The sequence below is a fragment of the Tachysurus vachellii genome, chromosome 6 (genome assembly GCF_030014155.1).
Source record: "Tachysurus vachellii isolate PV-2020 chromosome 6, HZAU_Pvac_v1, whole genome shotgun sequence".
Lineage (NCBI taxonomy): Eukaryota > Metazoa > Chordata > Actinopteri > Siluriformes > Bagridae > Tachysurus > Tachysurus vachellii.
In genome coordinates this window covers 593,101-613,100 of record NC_083465.1, presented here as the reverse complement: position 1 = coordinate 613,100, position 20,000 = coordinate 593,101, and the positions used below count along the sequence as shown (strand labels likewise).

At 42.9% G+C, this 20,000-nt stretch overlaps 3 protein-coding genes across 8 annotated transcripts in view; 2 read left to right on the top strand and 1 right to left on the bottom strand.

Annotated features, from left to right (window-relative positions):
* The window catches only part of sobpa (sine oculis binding protein homolog (Drosophila) a), a 40,015-nt gene extending 32,712 nt beyond the window's left edge, over positions 1-7,303 (top strand). For both annotated transcript variants that reach the window (XM_060871603.1, XM_060871602.1), the window contains 2 exons: positions 1-1,146; positions 1,412-7,303. The exon at positions 1-1,146 is cut by the window's left edge and continues 910 nt beyond it. In XM_060871603.1, the coding sequence (XP_060727586.1) occupies positions 1-1,127 (1,127 nt within the window). In that variant the 3' untranslated portion in view covers positions 1,128-1,146; positions 1,412-7,303. The remainder of the gene's footprint in view (positions 1,147-1,411) is intronic.
* A 647-nt stretch (positions 7,304-7,950) lies between these two features.
* slc66a3 (solute carrier family 66 member 3) lies at positions 7,951-12,827 on the top strand. The gene is made up of 7 exons (XM_060871601.1): positions 7,951-8,279; positions 9,888-9,970; positions 10,186-10,255; positions 10,729-10,786; positions 10,883-11,003; positions 11,098-11,139; positions 11,268-12,827. The coding sequence occupies exons 1-7, from the start codon at positions 8,134-8,136 to the stop codon at positions 11,357-11,359; spliced, it is 612 nt and encodes a 203-aa protein (XP_060727584.1). The 5' UTR covers positions 7,951-8,133; the 3' UTR covers positions 11,360-12,827.
* Positions 12,828-15,602: 2,775 nt separating this feature from the next.
* The window catches only part of rock2a (rho-associated, coiled-coil containing protein kinase 2a), a 36,104-nt gene continuing 31,706 nt past the window's right edge, over positions 15,603-20,000 (bottom strand). For 3 of the 5 annotated variants that reach the window (XM_060871596.1, XM_060871595.1, XM_060871597.1), the window contains one exon: positions 18,877-20,000. This exon is cut by the window's right edge and continues 313 nt beyond it. Coding sequence is in view for 2 of the 5 variants with exons in the window: in XM_060871598.1 (XP_060727581.1) it covers positions 18,807-18,870 (64 nt within the window). In the remaining 3 variants the exon portion in view is untranslated. The other 2 variants (XM_060871599.1, XM_060871598.1) reach the window with 2 other exon arrangements.

The window sequence follows — 20,000 nt, the reverse complement described above, 5'->3', positions numbered from 1 at the left end:
CTGTAATTGTGCCATTACCTGTCCCGATTCCCATCCCTGTTCCTATACCAATCAGTCCAAAGGCATCCGGCGATCGCCCGGGGAATGATGGCATGCTTCCAGATCTTTCTGGTGAGCACAGTGACTTGCAGGACTCGTCCATCTCCCCCAGTTCATCCAGAGGAGAAGGTGGAGCACAGAAGCAAAATTCCTCGAGCTCAGATGTGCTTTCTCCAGGCATTTCCAGCCAGACGGAACGGCACAGTATGAACTTGATTAAAATAGAAAGTGCTGGAAGTTCCAGTTCATCAAATCCAGGATCCCCTACAGAAGCACCAGCAAACGGAATAATTGACTTGACGACGAACAGGCGCTCCCGGCAGCAGCTAGTGATCCAGAGAGCTGCGCCGTGCGTGCAGGTGAAGCCTGAGCCTGAATCAACCACACCCACTGGTCTTAGCGTGTCAAGAACGGGTGAACGTGAAACGATTGAGAGAGATTCGTGCAGCATAGGACCATTAGAAGATGCTCAAAAAGACAGAGACACGGAAGTTAAAAGCCCACTGAACAACATCATTCTGCCTTGTGCTGACCCTTCATTCTGCAGCGCTACGCCTTTACTATCTCAACCAATTACATGCAGCCTTTCTACCCACGTGGCCAGCATCGGTGTGACGAAGACAGAGCCAGGTACTGCTACGCCTTGTAACGTGATTGTTAATGGCAGCTGCAATGTGCAGCCACTAGATCCCGCAGTCCGGACACCACCTCCAGAACAGCGCCCCGCTGTGGAAATGAACCGAAGGACAGCCACAATTTGTGATGAGCCAACCGAGGGAGAGGACCTAAAGGAAAACAGCTGCTCAGCCATTGAGAGAACCTTTTCCGAGCAGGCTGTAGCACCTGGGTGTGCCGTAGAGGAAAAATCCCCAGAGGCAGAAGATGCCGCATCTGGAGCAGATCATGCGTATGCCTTGCCCATCATGCCTAAACCGGGCTGCGTCATTCAGCCCGTGCCAAAACCAGCAGATAAGACGGCGGCCATATTGGCGTGTGGCTTGGAAGCTCCGTTATCAGCGGTGGGAACAGCAGACATGGAGCCACCGTTGAAAAGGAGGTGCTTGCGAATCCGCAATCAGAACAAGTGAAGAGTGAGAAAACTCGCAGGTCAATCGCTTACTAGTTTTCAACTTCTGTGGTAAAACTGTAGAATGATAGAAAGCCAAATGTGGCCACGAGGAAAGGAATTATGTGTTAAATTTCTATCTGGGACAGAATGGTAGGGCAGAATTTACAGTTCAGTCCAAAAATGTCATTAAAATTTCCTATTTACATTTAAATTTGGTACAGAAAGGACTGTTGAGTGTAAAATCCATTGTGTGATTTCTAGAATGTGGAATAATTTTCCTTTTCTGCTGTCTTTCCCTGACAGACACTTACATCTCACCAAATGGAAAAAAGCGGAGCACTGCAGCCGATCCCATCAGTCCACCGATCACCACGCCAGCACCTGCCACTGCTCCTACATAACCTTCTCTACAAGCTCTATTATGTCTATGTTAGATAAATGATTGCACTTCCCCTTATCTCAGAACAGACTGATCTTTTATGGGACGAATTTTCAACTGATCGTTCAACTTCTGACCTTACACGGACCTCTGTTTTATACCGGTTTGGCATTATTTTATCTACATGGACGTGTCTCCCTCTACAGGACTGGTTCAGCGCTGCAGTGCTAAGGATTGTGATGTAGATAAAGATATGTGACAGGGCCAAAACATGGGTGATTTAAGCCAAAACAGCAATCATGCCCAGGTCCAGTGGACTGCCAATAAAACATGCAACAGAGGAATAGGACCAGCTCCTGAACAGGCCAGGAAGTGGTCCATGAACATGGCCTTAAACACGAGGCCTGCCACTCAAATGTGCCCACAGATCACAGACAAATATTTTTGTTTATTTTCAGTGTTCAGACGTCTGCTTTTATTTATATTTGGTGAAAGAAAAAGAGCTGGAGCTCTGGGAATTCAGTAGTATCACACTTTATATGGATCGAGTATCAAGAAAGTGATGAAAAAAAGGTCACTGTGGTTATAATCTTTGGTGACATCTCTTTTTTTTTACTCTTACTTCTTTCTTTGGCACCACCAGCAAGACACCGAACTGTTCCTCTGTGTCCGTTCTGACCACCAGAACGGTACGAAATGTCAGAAATACGCCCCCTGCTGGAACAGAATGGACAAAATTTAAAAATCGGATTGCAGTGCTGCGGGGGGGGGCACGGTGGCTTAGTGGTTATCACGTTCGCCTCACACCTCCAGGGTCGGGGTTCGATTCCCGCCTCCACCTTGTGTGTGTGGAGTTTGCATTTTCTCCCTGTGCCTCCGGGTACTCCGGTTTCCTCCCCCGGTCCAAAGACATGCATGGTAGGTTGATTGGCATCTCTGGAAAATTGTCCGTAGTGTGTGATTGTGTGAGTGAATGAGAGAGTGTGTGTGTGTGTGTGTGTGTGCCCTGTGATGGGTTGGCACTCCGTCCAGGGTGTATCCTGCCTTGATGCCCGATGACTCCTGAGATAGGCACAGGCTCCCCGTGACCCGAGGTAGTTCGGATAAGCGGTAGAAGATGAGTGAGTGATGAATGATTGCAGTGCTAACGATGCTTAGTATTTCTAGACAGTTTGCTGGTTGCCAGTTATGGTGGTGTGTAAAAGGGAAAGATGTGCAATGTAAACTTTCACTGAGGCATGGATGACAGGGTAGAAACGACATGGCATCAAAATCCAGCCTCCAACTGAAACCTGTGCTGAAACTCCAGTTCTTCACCCTTCTGCTATCTAGAAGAGTCGCCCAATGAATCCTGCCATAAGTTATGTTAATGTTAACCAAATCAGTCCAGAGTTCAGTCAAACTCATGGACCTCAGTGGAGTAGAGCTCTGAGATTACTGAGGGTTTTTTCAGGTTTCACAGATACGTTGTTATCACACACACACTCTGTTTTTGCCAACTTGCAGTTTTTCATTGAGTTGCCATGATTTTGCCACCTCGAGTGTGATTAAACATGCTACGGTTTGCAGATGTCACACAGTCTGCACACAAACATGGTCCAGATAAACATGGAAAAGATGAGATTTAATATAAGTGGTCTTTAGACTTTAAGGAAAAGATCTCATACATCAGATTCGTCTGAAGGAAGTTCGGTCCAACCGTCAAAAGGTCAAAACTTGAAGAAAGCTGAGACACCAAATCGACAGACAGGGAAGACTTTAAGAAACAAACCAGCAAAGTAAAAAAAAAACAATTGGAGCTACAACATTGGGACCTCGAGGTCTGTAAGCGTGTCACTGAAAGCTTGTAGTGTGTCTGAGGTTTTCATTAGAAAGTCATTTCATCTGTTAAAAAACAGAGCATGAAATGATGCGAGAGCTTCATTGTGGGGTGTCAGAAAAAGTCAAGTTCGTCTGAGATTTCTACTGAAGTCGGAGGCTTTGTGTTGTAACATCACGAGTTCAGATGTTCCTCTCTCTCATCAGTGTCGTCTTCTCTCCTTACTGTGCTCCTTACTTGGATTAATCCGTCCCGCTAACGTCAGCTGAAATCTCCCCCCAAATTCTTTTCCTTCATCCATCCTTTCTGTCCCTCCATCATTACCTTTAAGATGGTTGTGAAGTTGTGTTGGCTTTTTGTTTTAAAGATCACGGCACACGGCTGTCGTTCACATCCACACACACATTGTATACACATTGTTCACATCCACACACACATTGTATACACATTGTTCACATCCACACACACATTGTATACACATTGTTCACATCCACACACACATTGTATACACATTGTTCACATCCACACACACATTGTATACACATTGTTCACATCCACACACACATTGTATACACATTGTTCACATCCACACACACATTGTATACACATTGTTCACATCCACACACACATTGTATACACATTGTTCACATCCACACACACACTGTCTGGTAGAAGTAAACTTATGGGGACCGAAAGGTTCTTATGAGCACAATAACGTAAGGGTTCACTTTAAGATAAAACTCACACTCTCTCACATACACACACACACACACACACACACCCTCTCACATACACACACACACACTCTCTCTCGCACACACACACACTCTCTCGCATACACACACACACTCTCGCTCTCACACACACACTCTCTCACACACACTCTCTCTCGCACACACACACTCTCGCATACACACACACACACACTCTCTCACACACACACACACACACACACACACTCACACACACATTTTTTTAGAATTAGAAAATTTAGGTAAGATTTTCCCCAAACAACTTTTTTTAAGTCACTACATCATCTACATTCTTTATCTCCTCTATAAACATTTATGTTTTGCTGAATTGACTGGAAATCAGTAAAAATCACTAAATATTATAAGCATAAACACCATAAACACTAGAAATATACACACACACCCAAACACTCAGCGCCTCTCAGATAACGCTGTAAACTGAAATATTGTATATTTTCCATCCGACCTCATCTGTATGTGTGCGTGTGCGTGTGCGTGTGCGTGTGTGTGTGTGTGTGTGACCTTGCTGTTGTAACCTGATTCATGCAGACTGGACAGATATAACTCTGAAACTCAACTCCACTGTAGTGTCTGTGGTTTCATGCAGACAAGACAATGACACCAGCAAAAAAAAAAGTGTGTGTGTGTGTTCTGTGACAGCGAGCGCCGTCCTTGATAAGCAAGAAGAGTGTGAAAATAAAAGGCTTCAGGAAAGGATTTTCTGCACTCCGGGCTACCAACAAATCCAAACAAACCAAAGTGTGTTATGTAAGAAACAGTTTCCTTTGTGTTGTTAAAAAAACTTCACGTCCTTTTTGTGGCTTTATGTTCATGAATTATATAGTTGGGTATTTTGTCCATCTACAGGGTGTCCCAAAAGTGTCCAAACGCAGGGGACATCTCTCCTGCTCACGATCAACTCACTAACGTGTGAAAAACGTCTTCTCGTTCGATTCGGTTCAAAAGAGCTACTGTATGTTCTGTACCTTCTCCTGTTACATTCTGGTCTTCACATCCATCCACAGGTGAAAACCTTTAGATAAAAAGGCTAAGTATAAACTAGGCGTTTAATTGAGGAGGTGTTAACGTCCCTGTGTTTGGAGACGTCTGGGACACGCTGTAAAGGTTTACAGGAAACTTTATGCCACGCGGATATTTTATCAGAAATGTGGCTTACTAAAACTACTTCACATAAAATATATAAACTGAATATTTGTTGTTTGCAAATTTTGGAGCTAATTAGTCATTTGTTACTGATATGTTTGTAGCCCAGTGCGCAAAGTCTCCGAAATCTCCTGTCATTTGACTGCAGCATTAAACCTGAGCCTGTTTTTCACACGTGGGTAACATTGAATTAGCTGAACTGGATCGTCATGGACTTTTTTCGTCAAAGCCGATGTTGGATCTTGTTACCATGACGACAAAACTATAAGCTCTAACCTGTTTAAAATGTTCGGATCAGGAGGCAGAAACTTGACTCTTTTTTGTCCGAGTGTTTGGAGATTTATTTTACTGACAGCCTGATTGTCTAAAGCGGGTTTACAGAGAAAGTCGTTATCATTAAGTTTAAACATTTTTTGTGAGACTGACCCCAGGACAGACTCCGTCTGATGCCTGTTAGCTAATATGAGAAAGGGGTTTAAACTGAATCACAGTTCAGCAAAGAAAGTGAATCAGATTGTAACTTTGTGGAGCTGAGAAAAGCCTGAGACGGTGTGAAGTGCCATTTTAGACTCAGTACCTCCACTTGACTTGACACCAGAAAACAGTCATCACCAAAAATGCACACGATACACGATAAGTTTTGTCTTTTGCGTGTCTGCGTCTGTGCGTGTGCTGATCACCAGTTACACAACTGACATCTTACGCCATTATATTGTGAGAGGATCATCGTGTTATAGGGTGTCATATTTATTTAATTTAATTTATTTAAGCTTCTTTACAGATGTCTATGCTTTTTATTTGCTTTCCAAAAATGTTCCATATTTTTTTTTCTTTCTTCAAACTGTTCTGATGCTTACAGTGAAGCGCTGTTTGGGGTTTGTGTGAAACTCAGCATCGTTATTCATCATTGCAGTGACTGTTAATGTAAAGCAAAGACTAACTCATAATAATAATAATAATAATAATATAATGACAATAAACAGTCAAAGATTATCACGAAAGCCAAACACGTAACGTCGGCACACGCCAAATCACGTCTCAGATGTCACACTGGACTTCTTTTCTTTTTTTAAGCGATCTGCATATTCATGAGTCTGGATGTGACTGCACTGTATTGATTAACGAGGTCTGGATTTTCTTTATTCAGATAATTACTGAGCATCGTGGGTTCCACAGAGCCCACGTCATACAATCGATCTATACAGTGCAGGTCACCTACAAATCACCAAAAGACAGAATTATGCAACGACTGATTCTTACTGCACTCTGTGAGGCGGACGATAAAAAAGAAAAAAAGAAATCGCAATTTTTAACCTTGTTCAAAATTTTCGCAGGTGAAAAAAGCTGCCTTAACTGTCGCTTCTGCACTCCAGCAGTCTGATGTTAAAAAAAATCATTCACTTTGTATAAAAAATAAAAAAAAATACACAAGAGAAAAAAAACACTATCACAATATAAAATTCATGCTCTTGATGATGTATATATTGCTTTTTTTCCTCTGTGACTTGTTTGTGATGGGGATTCGCAAACGAGTTCGACTCTTACGTGAATCCGATGAATTCATTCGCGAACGCAAAACTAATCAAAAGGTTCTTTCTGATCCGAACAGAAAAGGAACCGGTTCTGTTCCAGTTTGTGGTCGTCGTGGTGACGAGCTGCTCGGTAGCGAATCGAACGAATCGAAACTGGAATCGAAAATCCCTAAAGTGAGTCGACACAAACGCGACTTCGATTCTTTGTATTTCGCGTCATCTCCCCTCGTGTTGTATTTCACATCATCCGCCCTTGTAAATCGTACTCGCAGAACATTTTCTAGTATTATTTATTAATGACAAAGTGTTTGCATTTGCAAATAAACAAAAAGAAGGAAGGTGTCGTTTTGAACAGGGTATCCTGCAGAGAGGCCTTCAGCCCACGTGCGTTCGCTTCTTTTCTAAATTAAGAAAGGAAACAGCAGGAAAAATAATGATAATGATCTTTTTGTCTTTTTATTATGAAATTGTTATTAAAAAAAAAAGTTGCCAAGTTTGCTTTTAAAAACAAATGTATCTTTTTTTTGTCTTGTAACAGTATTTGTTTTGAACAAATAAATAGAAGCAAAAGCAACTTTTCCATCTGACTCTGGATTGTCCTTCGTCTATGTCTTTGTTGTTGTTGTTGTTGTTGTTGTTGTTGTTTTCACCGCTTCCTTGAACCCTGTTGTTGGACCGTCTCCAGTTGTCTTGAGAGATTTGACCCCTTGCTACTGTGAGATCGAGACCCTCCGAGTCACCGAAGGGGAAAGGACTGAAGCTCACATTGGTTTCTGCTGACAGTTTCCTCCCCTACAGATGATTATTTGCTCGAACAGGGCAGTGATGTTGGTGTGAACAAATCTGACCAGTTGTACTAGAAATAAAACCCTAACAGTGATGACTAGTGACCCAACAAACACAATAGGTCAATTACACTCATTATAAACAATTCACAACTCTTTACATGGACAACAAACTAAATGCTTTTATTTGCAACTGAATGTCACAAAGTTGGAAACCTTCATGTATTAGAAGCGGTTTATTTACATGACGATACTGAACACAGCCCGTTAGTAATGTTAGTTATATCACATGGGGGCGCTGTTTAAATACACAACACACAAATTACTCAAAAAAGGAATTTTATTTACAAATTTGGCAACCCGCCGAACCGACGGATGCCGCGGAGGGTTAAAAAGATCTCGCTGACGTGGGCGGAAGAGTTTGTCTTTACAAGCTTCCGCATATTTTCACCTCGGTTCTGAGTGATTTATCCCAAACAGCAGCTCGGTGAAGTGTCGGTGTGTCGGTGTGTGTGTGTCGGTGTGTGTGTCGGTGTGTGTGTGTCGGTGTGTGTGTGTCGGTGTGTGTGTCGGTGTGTGTGTCGGTGTGACAGAATGGAAGGCGACATGATGCTACACTTGGCCAATTTCAGCACGTTGTTCGTGTGTATGGTGCTGAAACTGCCCCAGATTGTGGTGCTGATGAGAGCGAAGTCCGCCGCTGGAGTGAGTGTGAACAGCCTGCTGCTGGAGATGACCGGGTAACATCTGTACATCAGCTCTACATCTGTACATCATCTCTACATCTGTACATCATCTCTATATCTGTACATCATCTCTACATCTGTACATCATCTCTACATCTGTACATCACTACATCTGTACATCATCTCTACATCTGTACATCATCTCTACATCTGTACATCATCTCTACATCTGTACATCACTACATCTGTACATCATCTCTACATCTGTACATCATCTCTACATCTGTACATCACTACAGCTCTACATCACTACATCTGTACATCATCTCTACATCTGTACATCATCTCTACATCTGTACATCATCTCTATATCTGTACATCATCTCTACATCTGTACATCATCTCTACATCTGTACATCATCTCTACATCTGTACATCACTACAGCTCTACATCTCTACATCTGTACATCATCTCTACATCTGTACATCATCTCTACATCTGTACATCACTACATCTGTACATCATCTCTACATCTGTACATCATCTCTACATCTGTACATCATCTCTACATCTGTACATCACTACAGCTCTACATCTCTACATCTGTACATCATCTCTACATCTGTACATCACTACATCTGTACATCACTACATCTGTACATCACTACATCTGTACATCACTACATCTGTACATCACTACAGCTCTACATCACTACATCTGTACATCATCTCTATATCTCTACATCACTACATCTGTACATCATCTCTATATCTGTACATCATCTCTACATCTGTACATCATCTCTACATCTGTACATCTGTACATCATCTCTACATCTGTACATCATCTCTACATCTGTACATCACTACATCTGTACATCACTACATCTGTACATCACTACATCTGTACATCATCTCTATATCTGTACATCATCTCTACATCTGTACATCTGTACATCATCTCTATATCTGTACATCACTACATCTGTACATCACTACATCTGTACATCACTACATCTGTACATCATCTCTATATCTCTATATCTGTACATCACTACATCTGTACATCACTACAGCTCTACATCACTACATCTGTACACTACATCTGTACATCACTACAGCTCTACATCTGTACATCACTACAGCTCTACATCACTACATCTCTACATCATTACAGCTCTACATCACTACATCTGTACATCACTACAGCTCTACGTCACTACATCTCTACATCATTACAGCTCTACATCACTAAAGCTCTACATCACTAAAGCTCTACATCACTAAAGCTCTACATCACTAAAGCTCTACATCACTAAAGCTCTACATCACTAAAGCTCTACATCACTAAAGCTCTACATCACTAAAGCTCTACATCACCAAAGCTCTACATCACCAAAGCTCTACATCACTAAAGCTCTACATCATTACAGCTCTACATCACTAAAGCTCTACATCACTACAGCTCTAACGTCACAACAGCTCTACGTCACTAAAGCTCTACATCACCAAAGCTCTACATCACCAAAGCTCTACATCACCAAAGCTCTACATCATTACAGCTCTACATCACTAAAGCTCTACATCATTACAGCTCTACCCTTTCTCTCCCTCTCTCTCTCACACACACTCTCACTCTCTCTCTCTGTCTCACTCTGTAGGTTTATAGTATTTGTCTCCTATCAGATGTTTTATGATTATCCTCCTCCTACATACCTGGAGTATCCTATCCTCATCGCACAAGGTGACAACACACACACACACACACATACACACACACACACACACACACACATATTAACAGGTCTTTTTGGTGTAACTTTTATATTTGGAATAAAAGGTCTACATATAATCTCATCTAAATATTACCTGGAGTGGAATTGTTAGTGTGTGTAAGTAAGTGTGTGTAAGTGTAACTGTGTGTGTGTGTGTGTGTGTGTGTGTTTGCTTGTTTTTCAGATGTGGTCCTGCTGATTCTCATCCTGCATTATAATAGAAACATGAAGCACAGTCTAATCTATGCTGCTGTGTATCCTTAAACACACACACACACACACACACACACACACACACACACACACACACAGTGACTCTCAGGAACCTTTTGTTTCTTTCTGATGGTTTTTAAAAGGCAGATCTCAGACTTTTGTGTCGTTGCTCCGAATTTTAAAAATACTGATGATTCTCACGTATACGCCAAATTCAAACCAAGATCATTCAGGAATGATTGACAGTTCTGTCTCTCTTATATGACCTGAGCCCCTGGAAGCTCCGCCTACTTCCCCCTCAGTCTCACATTAATACAGTTTTAGCTGGTGATATCGTCTCGTCTCGTCTCGTCTCAGGTTTATGCTGGTGTCTGTAAAGACACTGTATCTTGGACCCTCTAATCTCACTGGATTGTGAAGCTCTACATATTTAGAAACATCCAAAGCGTTAAGATCTAAAAGTGTTCATCATTCTTATTAACATCCTTCTGACTCCTTCACTGGCTTTTGTCAGGTTTGTAGGAGGCTGGAAACTGATCACCATGGAGAAGTGGATCATCGACATGGCCATGGTGAGAACATCTGTCAACATCTGCATAGAGCACAAGACCTGATAAAAATGACTGAAACCTCTTCAGCAAATGTGATGTGTGTGTGTGTGTGTGTAGAGTGTGTGTACGCTCATCAGTGCAGGCAGTAAACTCCTGCAGCTTCAGTGTCTGTGGAGATCTAAAAACTCAGCGCAGGTCAGCACTCTCACCTGGGCGTTAGCGTCCTACACGTGTGTGGGTGAGTCTGAGGCTCTGCTGTTTATCGTCATGACGTTTCTGATCTTAAAAAACACACAACTGATGTTTTTTTGTGTAATGTGTGGTTTATCCAGCCAGGATCTTCACCACCGTGGTGACGACTGGAGACACTCAGGGTGAGTTGGACGTGTTACGGCTCCTGACACGCTGCTTTAGATTTTACTCACCAGCACACGTTTAGTCACAGTCACGTATCTGATGACGTGTTATTACTTGTTCACGTTGATCTTCCTCTTCCTCACAGTTCTGATCCGCTTCGTGGCCATGACCGTTCTGAACGTGTGGGTGACGGCCACCGTGATCTACTACAAACCCGGCGCTAAGAAACGCGCCTGATTCTGAGGGGTTCTGACATCACTTCCTGTCACACAGGAACATCGTTCTGTTGGTATTGAGTTAGATGGGAAGTGTGAGAGAGATTGTGACTAAAACATACGGACTGAAGACCAGCACTCAACTGCCTCAGGATCAGGAGCTGTTTGTTTGTTTCTGTCTCTCTCTCTCTCTCTCTCTCTGTCTCTCTCTCTCTCTCTCTCTCTCTCTCTCTGTCTCTGTCTGTCTCTCTCTCTCTCTCTCTCTCTCTCTCTGTCTCTGTCTCTCTCTCTTTCTTTCTCTCTCTCTCACACACACTCTCTCGCTCTGTCTCTCTCTCTCTCTCTCTCTCTCTCTCTCTCTCTCTCTCTCTCTCTGTCTCTCTGTCTCTGTCTGTCTCTCTCTCTCTCTCTCTCTCTGTCTCTGTCTCTCTCTCTTTCTTTCTCTCTCTCTCACACACACTCTCTCGCTCTGTCTCTCTCTCTCTCTCTCTCTCTCTCTCTCTGTGTCTGTCTCTCTCACACTCTCTCACACTCTCTCTCTCTCTCTCTCTCTCTCTCTCTCTGTCTCTCTCTCTGTCTCTCTCTCTGTCTCTCTCTCTGTCTCTCTCTCTCTCCCTCTCTCTCTCTCTCTCTCTCTCTTTGATCCTCTTTACCACTTTTTATCTCAGGGTTCTGGTTTATTCTCTAATGTTTCCAGCAGTAGTTACGTGTCATTGTGTACGTTCTGAACATCTCAGTGTTAATTCTCTCTAACGTGCCTTTACACTTCTGATCCATTCCCCTGTAACTTTTGGAGACTTTCTTCCAAACTCTTTTTGCATTTCTTTCACTTTTAAAACTTCTCTCCATAAACTTTTGTTAAATTAGTTAAAGGACCAACCAAAGTTCTGTAAAAACCTACGTACAGTGTTTACATTTACAGTGAGTGTGTGTCCACAATCCTGCTGTTATTTATCCAGCTAGTCTGGAGGGATGATGTATCGAGACTAGTTTTGTCTTCCAGAATTAAACTGGTGTACTAATCCTCGTGCTCGTGGACGCAGCTGACGCTTGTTTTTAGCAGCCTCCGTTCCCGAAGACTGACGTTTACATGTAATGCTGTTCATCTGGGACCAGTTCACATGACCTGAGTGCATAATACCAGTGTTTTTGTCTCGTTATTTCTCTTAGACCAACAGATTTAAGCACAAAGCATCATATAAACAAGTCACACAAGTTCCATTCACATTCTACCTTTCCTTCTAAACAAAGAGAACTGCAGGGTTTCACTATCAAACTCTTTCAACCCTTCTGTGTGTGTGTGTGTGTGTGTGTGTGTGTGTGTGTGTGAACCAACACTGTGTGAGTTTTGTGGTGTTTTCACTGATTTGCCCTCACCTACACCTGCAGGTTTTCTCGGGAGTCTGAATGTGGTGAATTTGATGACTGCTAATTGGTCAACTTTATTTTCTGTTAGGAAAGGCAATAAAAATTATACTAATTTTACTCAACACTGTGTCGTTGTGTGTGTGTGTGTGTGTGTGTGTTTGTTTTGGGAGGGGTTGTGGTTATGATGTGGCATGGCAGATGATGTAATCTGTAAGGTCCAACACTCCCGGGCCCTTGAACAAGGCTCTTAACCCTCAGCTGTGAGATAAATGTGAGTCGCTCTGGTGAAGGCTGTCTGTCAAACCTGATCACTGAAGATAAAACCCCCAACAATACACTGCTGTCCGTCTGGTCCGATAGCGCAGTGGGTTGTGTGTCAAGTGGGAAAGTGTTGATGTGGGAAAGACCAGGTTCAAGTCTCGTTACAGAGGGGTCTGAAAACCAGGGGGTTATAGTGAGGTGGTTATGGTACGAGACATGATGAGACCTTGAGCTTTTACTTAATCACATTGCATTAAAATAGAAAGTAGAGTACAGCAAGGAAGTGTAATAAAATGTGGCTGTAAGAAAACAGTAGTGTGTATATTTATATATAAATAAATAAATTAGACATGTGTATAGATATAGATGGTGTGTGTGTGTGTGTGTGTGTATGTATATAGATGGTGTGTGTGTGTGTGTGTGTATATAGATGGGGTGTGGGGGTGTGTATGTATATAGATGGGGTGGGTGTGTGTATATATGGGGTGTGTATGTATATAGATGGGGGGTGTATATATAGATGGTGTGTGTATATAGTGTGTGTATATGGATGGGGTGTGTATATATATATAGATGGGGTGTGTGTATGTATATAGATTGTGTGTGTGTGTGTGTGTGTATATATAGATTGTGTGTGTATATATAGTGTATGTATATAGATGGGGTGTGTGTGTGTGTGTGTGTGTGTATGTATATAGATGGGGTGTGGGGGTGTGTATATGGATGGGGTGGGAGTGTGTATATATGGGGTGTGTATGTATATAGATGGGGTGTGGGGTGTGGGGGTGTGTATGTATATAGATGGTGTGTGTGTGTGTGTGTGTGTGTGTGTGTGTGTATATATGGATGGGGTGTGTGTATGTATATAGATTGGGGGGGGGGGGGGGATTAAAAAAATAACACCACATGCCCCCACAGTCCAGAGCAGCATAACCCCTGTCTTCACCTCTCTCAGAGCCCCAGGTGGGACCGACCGGACTTTCTCTCTCTTTCTTCTCTTTTCCGGATTTAGGTCCCCACCTGAGGCCCAACCCCTACTGCCCAGAGGAGGACTCGAACCGAGAATCATCATAGACTGGTAGCGGTCCTTTATTCCACTGAGCCATCGGAGCAGACAAGTAACTGTTCTGTTTCAGTGGAGTTTATTCTTCACCTGCACAAAGACGCCTGAGTTATAAACACACACAACAAAAACTCCTATCTCACCTGAGCTGGGACTCGAACACCAGTCTACTCAGTAACACACACACACACACACACACACACACACACACACACACACACACACACACACACACACACACACACACTTAACCCACTGAGCCACACACAGACACATGAAAGTGTCACTTTATGCCTCAAGTGATGACACCTATATGTGTGTGTGTGTGTGTGTGTATGTACAGGTGGGTTAGGGGGTTAAGTGTGTATCTAAGTGTGCAAGGTTTAAGTCCCAGTTCAGACGAGCGAGAACAAGAACAGAGTTTCTTTATAACGAAGGCGAAGGTGAAGTCAGTCAGGTCACCTGTTAGCTCCAGTAGCTCACCAGGTAAGCAGCATGAGTGTGTGATGAACTCAGTCCAGACCTGGGCTCTGATTTGCTTTATAACGTGTCTTTATAACAACTGCAGCAGTAAATGGTTCAAAATAATTAATTAGTAATTAATATTAACAACAATTAATTAATTTTAATATAAAAACAATTCTACACCACGTCCCTGTTTCTAGCCTGACTCACGTCCCTGACTCTAGCCTGACTCACGTCCCTGACTCTAGCCTGACTCACGTCCCTGACTCTAGCCTGACTCACGTCCCTGACTCTAGCCTGACTCACGTCCCTGACTCTAGCCTGACTCACGTCCCTGACTTTAGCCTGACTCACGTCCCTGACTCTAGCCTGACTCACGTCCCTGACTCTAGCCTCTCATTAAAGAGTCGTTCTCTCACCAGCCTCTTATCCTCTTTAAGTCAAAGTGTTCAAAAGATTAAAAAAATTTAAAACAAAAAAACCATTTCAATATTAAGCGCTAACGAAAACAAAAAAATAAAAAGTCACTTCATGAAGCAGCCAATGAGAAAAAGTGTTGGTTCTTGGTCACACAATGACACACTGAACACGTTCAGCTCACACAACACAACACGCTAATGTACAAATAGTGCTGAGTAAATACACAACTGCATGTGCTTCAGTGGGCTTCAGAGGACCTTCAGTGGGCTTCAGAGGACCTTCAGTGGGCTTCAGAGGACCTTCAGTGGGCTTCAGAGGACCTTCAGAGGGCTTCAGAGGACCTTCAGTGGGCTTCAGAGGACCTTCAGTGGGCTTCAGAGGATGTCAGGGTTCAGTGGGTGGTCCAAGAGCTTCACTGAATCAGCAAAACTTTACCAGGACGCTATTAAACTGGACATGTGCTTTACACCAGTGACAGAGCAGCAGAGGGCAAACAGATGGACCAGTTACAAGTGGTCCAGCGATGGTGAAGACCTCATCCTTCATCTCTCCTGCTCTCAAGGTCAAAAGTCATTCTTCAACAAACAAACACGTGACCTGCTGCCGTAAAGAACAGAACGTCTCCCACTGTTCATGCAGTTCGAGCCAAACAAACAACAGATTTGGAGAAATAATTCACACAAAACACTTATTTTTCATATTAAAACTTTACTTTCATAACTACATTCACAGCTATATAGATTACTTTATTGTTTAAAAAAATAAGCAAATGTTATACAGGGACTTCAAACCACAGAGGTTACATACAGCGTTTATAAAACATGCAGAACTGGAGGCGGAGCTTCGACGTGAAAAAAGTGCTCAGGCCGCTTATAAATAACGCACGTGACTCTACAACGGCATGAACCTCAGGATGTGGAGGTGTTTAGATAACGGTGCCTTACCATGAGGAGCTCTGTAAAAAGTACAGTAGGAGTAAGACCACACACACACACACACACACACACACACACACACACACACGCACAGTTTAACTCTATAGAAAAATAATCACATCACTTCCAACCACAGATCAGTGGGAGGTGAAGAGACGTGGACGTGCCACACATTTTAGATCTGGTACGAAATTACGGGTTTAATTCTAATCCCAAATAAATTCAGCTTTCTAAATAAAAATAATTTTACTCCCAGGATAAAAATAAAAGTTCTTTGTATTCCTTTGTCACGCAAAAATAAGGAAAACGATCAACCATCTCCGCTTCACGTTCAAGGGACGTGTGTTAAGTGCACATGGGAGTTTTATTCCCCCAAACCTCTTCTCAGGCAGGAAAGTACTCGATCCGTTAAATCAGACAATGACAGTAACGGACAGGGGGCGGAGCTTGAGAGTCTTAACCTTAACCTTCCACCCTGAGAACAGGTTGAGGTACTTAACGCTCTGTATGAGTGGCTTTACGCTGTAAGGCATGGGCTGGTGAAACGCACACTGTTCTGTTAGCAATAACGGGATGTGCCTTTTACATACAGAAGTGTGTGTGTGTGTGTGTGTGTGTGTGTGTGTGTGTTTCTCTATATGATAATGTAGTGTTAAAGTACCAAAATGCCCGAGGACATTGCGGTGATTCTGGAGCGCAGCATGTGGACCTGTCCTGGTATATCGTGGAGTCCGATGTGAAACTCGTCAATAGAGTTTAGTATAAATGTGTTTTTAGTTACACGACGGCTGAAATCAGGCAGGTGCCGAACTGGTGGTCCGATACATCGTGATATCGATCGGTTCTGCTAATTTGGGCAGCACACGATGTGAGAGCAGCATGCAGGCGTCTTTCTCGCGCGGTGTTTCCCTGTCAGATGGTTACCTCTGAAAATCACCTAAAGCAGTTTACTTCCCATAATTAAAGCTTCGTAGCTCAGTGAGCTTTCTACTTGAAGCCACTTCTGATTGGGGAATCGCAGGTTCTCCTGGAGGAAGAACCGAGGAACCTAAAGTTTCTAAAAGTAGAGCTGAGTGGATGTCAATGTTACCTCATGAGATGGTTCCCTTTGAAAGTCTCCTAAAGGTCTTAATTTTCTGTAAGAAAGGAATCTTATTGGAATTCTCCCGTTCTAACATTTAAAGTATTTTGTCAGAGAGAAGAACAAAGAACCCTTTAAAAGTTTTAGATCTGATCAGACAAAATTCTGCCCCAGTAGACAAGTTCTTACAAAAGTCTTTCAAAGACGGTCATTTTTCCATAATTAAAGCACCCTTTGTGAAAAAGCTGACTCGAAGCCACATGAGGCGGAAAACCAAAGAACCCATAAAGATCTTACATTTTTGTATATTGTGTATAGTGTAGATATCTTCAGGGTTGTTAAGGTTCCTTTTCAAGATGAACAACCTTCAAAAACTTCATGCATCACCTTAAAACCATATTTATAAAATGAATGAAATATTAAAAATCTACCAGATTACGGTTCCTTCTCTGCTGTGTTGGGATGATGTGGTAAAAGTGTGAGGGAAAAAAAAAAAGTGGACCATTATCATGATGTAATCTCGGCACACGCACCCCATCTCCACCACCCCCACACACACAGTCCTCCACGGTCTTGTAGTGTTTCTCCTTTGGTGCATCAGTCCATCTGAGTGCTTTGCATTCTGGTTCGGGAAAGAAACAAGTTCTTGTGCTGAAGGTGAAGATCCAAGCATTGGAGGGACTCATCTCACATTTCTCGGTGGATGTGTACTTTTTAAGGTCCCGGAAAACCTCGGAGACGTCGCTACACGGCAACGCTCGAAACCGCTAACGTAACGTTTTCTCGCTAGATGGGAATCGATGAAAGACTTTATAAAAAACGTTAAGTTCTTGGTGTGAAAGCAGGAGAGCCCGACCTCAGCACGAAGTTACACCACATTCCAAAAGTGAGGTTAGCTACAGAGAGGAAGGGGAGGAAAGAAAGACAGAGAGAGAGAGAGAGAGAGAGAGAGAGTTAGTCTCACCGCATCAGAATCTTATCCCATAATATACACAAATACAAACTCAGACATGTGCCGATAAACAACAAGAACCACGTTCATCAATCTGGAGAGTAACGAGGTAAAAGTGACCTCATCACATGACCTCATCTATTAGCCCAAATGACTACTTTTAGCCACACCTTCTGTAGGCTATAGTCTGTTTGTGACAGTGTGGCTAGTAAAACAAGCTAGCAGGTAAAACTGGAACTCTTCTAGCTAAGGAAGCTTTGATGGAGTTGATCCAAAACTGTTCGCTACAAAAAGGCAGCAAATTAATGTAGCATGTGATCACGAGCTAAAGCCAGGACAGTAGATCTGCTCCCAAATGTAAACACTGAGCACAAAAACTAGACAGAAAATATTCAGTGTGTAAACATCGAGCTAGTCAGGAATGTTAACGGCTTGCTAAATAACGTTAGCCTAGCGCGGTAACAGAAAACGAAACCGTTGATACATCGTTAAACTGCTGCGTTTGCATTTTCACTGAATTTTAAACGTTACACTAAACAAAATGTAGAGACGTGATGAAAGATTCTCTGGTAGCAAACAAGAGGCAGACATTTAATTTAGCTTTAAACAATTTAAACAAACAGCAGTACGAGTTAAATACCGGCACATGCCTACAGACGCCCCACACCACGCCGTGCACACACACACACACACACACACACACACACGTCACGCAAACGCACAACACTCTGTTTCACACACTTTTATTGCATGACATCACAGAACGACTAAAACGAATCATGATGCTGCTTCAGTACAACACTTTTTTTTTTAACAACACAGTTCATGTTACACAGTTAGCCGTAAACATGGGTTTGTGATCTGATAAATAAAAAAAAAACGAAAAAAAAAAAAAAAAGTTCAAGTAAAACGGAGTGAAGTGAGTCATTTGATCAGATGGCTCTTGGAGTCCTCTCTTCTTCTAGGTGGAGATCCTGACCTGGGTGGGCTGAGGTGAAAAAGTTTAAAGGTCAAAGGTCAACAGCAGAAACAGAGAGAACGACATGCACAAACACCTGACTGTAAACATTCTCTCTTTCGTTCGAAACGGTGAGAGAGTCTCGTCCGATTTAAAGTGAACGCGAAAGAGAGGATGTTTGGAACGGACGTTGTTCTCCGTCTCCTTCAGCCACACTTCAAACCCACACTCGCAATCGTCATGACACTCGGACGTTACCATGATTCCACCCTGCAAGCACCTTTACACCTCAAATTCATTCTCATCATCATCATCATCATCATCATCATCAGGGACCTCATCCACAGCCCAAAGCCAGTCCTCAACACCCACATCAAGAAGCCTGAAATGGAGGAAGAGCCCAAAGAGAGAGAGAGAGAGAGAGAGAGAGAGATTCACTCCCCTCCAGGATCTCTAATGGTTCAGGCCAAGGGTTTCTGAGACGTCGCTCTGTGTCTCCTGCCCCCTGAGTAATACTAAACCACACAAGTTTAAACACTTGGTCTCCTGAAATAAAGGAAAACCCTTCAGTAAACAAACCCCCTTTAAAATCTCTGACGCTTCCCATAATAATGCAGATCATTTTAATCTCCTCGGTAACCGAGGGAACACCAGTCCTGACCTTGAACCCTTAGAGAGAGAGGGGAGAGTGTTGAGTTTCAGCGTTCAGAGAGGGCTTTCATGGGAATAAACCTTCTCCATGGACATTACAGAGTGCACAAAGTGAACATCATCCACAGTCGCGAGTGTTCAAATCTAAACCCGGCAACGCTAGCAGTCTAATCGCTAAATCAACGTCGCTTGAAGGCTGAACGAACCATCGAAATGAAATCTAGGAAGAATTGTTAGAATTATTAGACTTTATTAGGAGTCGTATCGATGAAGATTTAGGTGTCACAGCCTTCAAACAAGGTTCCAGCTCTGCTTAAGCCCCAGGCGTTTAGGCTTCAGGAAGGACGCCGGATCGAACGGAAAAGGTTTGTTAGTGTTAAGAGGTTAATGCCGTGGAACTCGACCACTTCTTTAAGAAGCTGTTGCAGGAAAATGAACTGGAGCCGAACGAATAGATCGTTTTTTTAAATGGCAGTGAGCCTTTGAGCTCCAGTTCATTTCTGACCGTT

Coding starts and splice junctions, on each gene's coding strand:
- slc66a3 (XM_060871601.1), top strand. CDS start 8,134: ATGGAAGGCGACATGATGCTACACTTGGCCAATTTCAGCACGTTGTTC. Junction 10,256..10,728: donor AGTCTAATCTATGCTGCTGT/GTATCCTTAAAC, acceptor GGCTTTTGTCAG/GTTTGTAGGAGGCTGGAAAC. Junction 10,787..10,882: donor GGATCATCGACATGGCCATG/GTGAGAACATCT, acceptor GTGTGTGTGTAG/AGTGTGTGTACGCTCATCAG.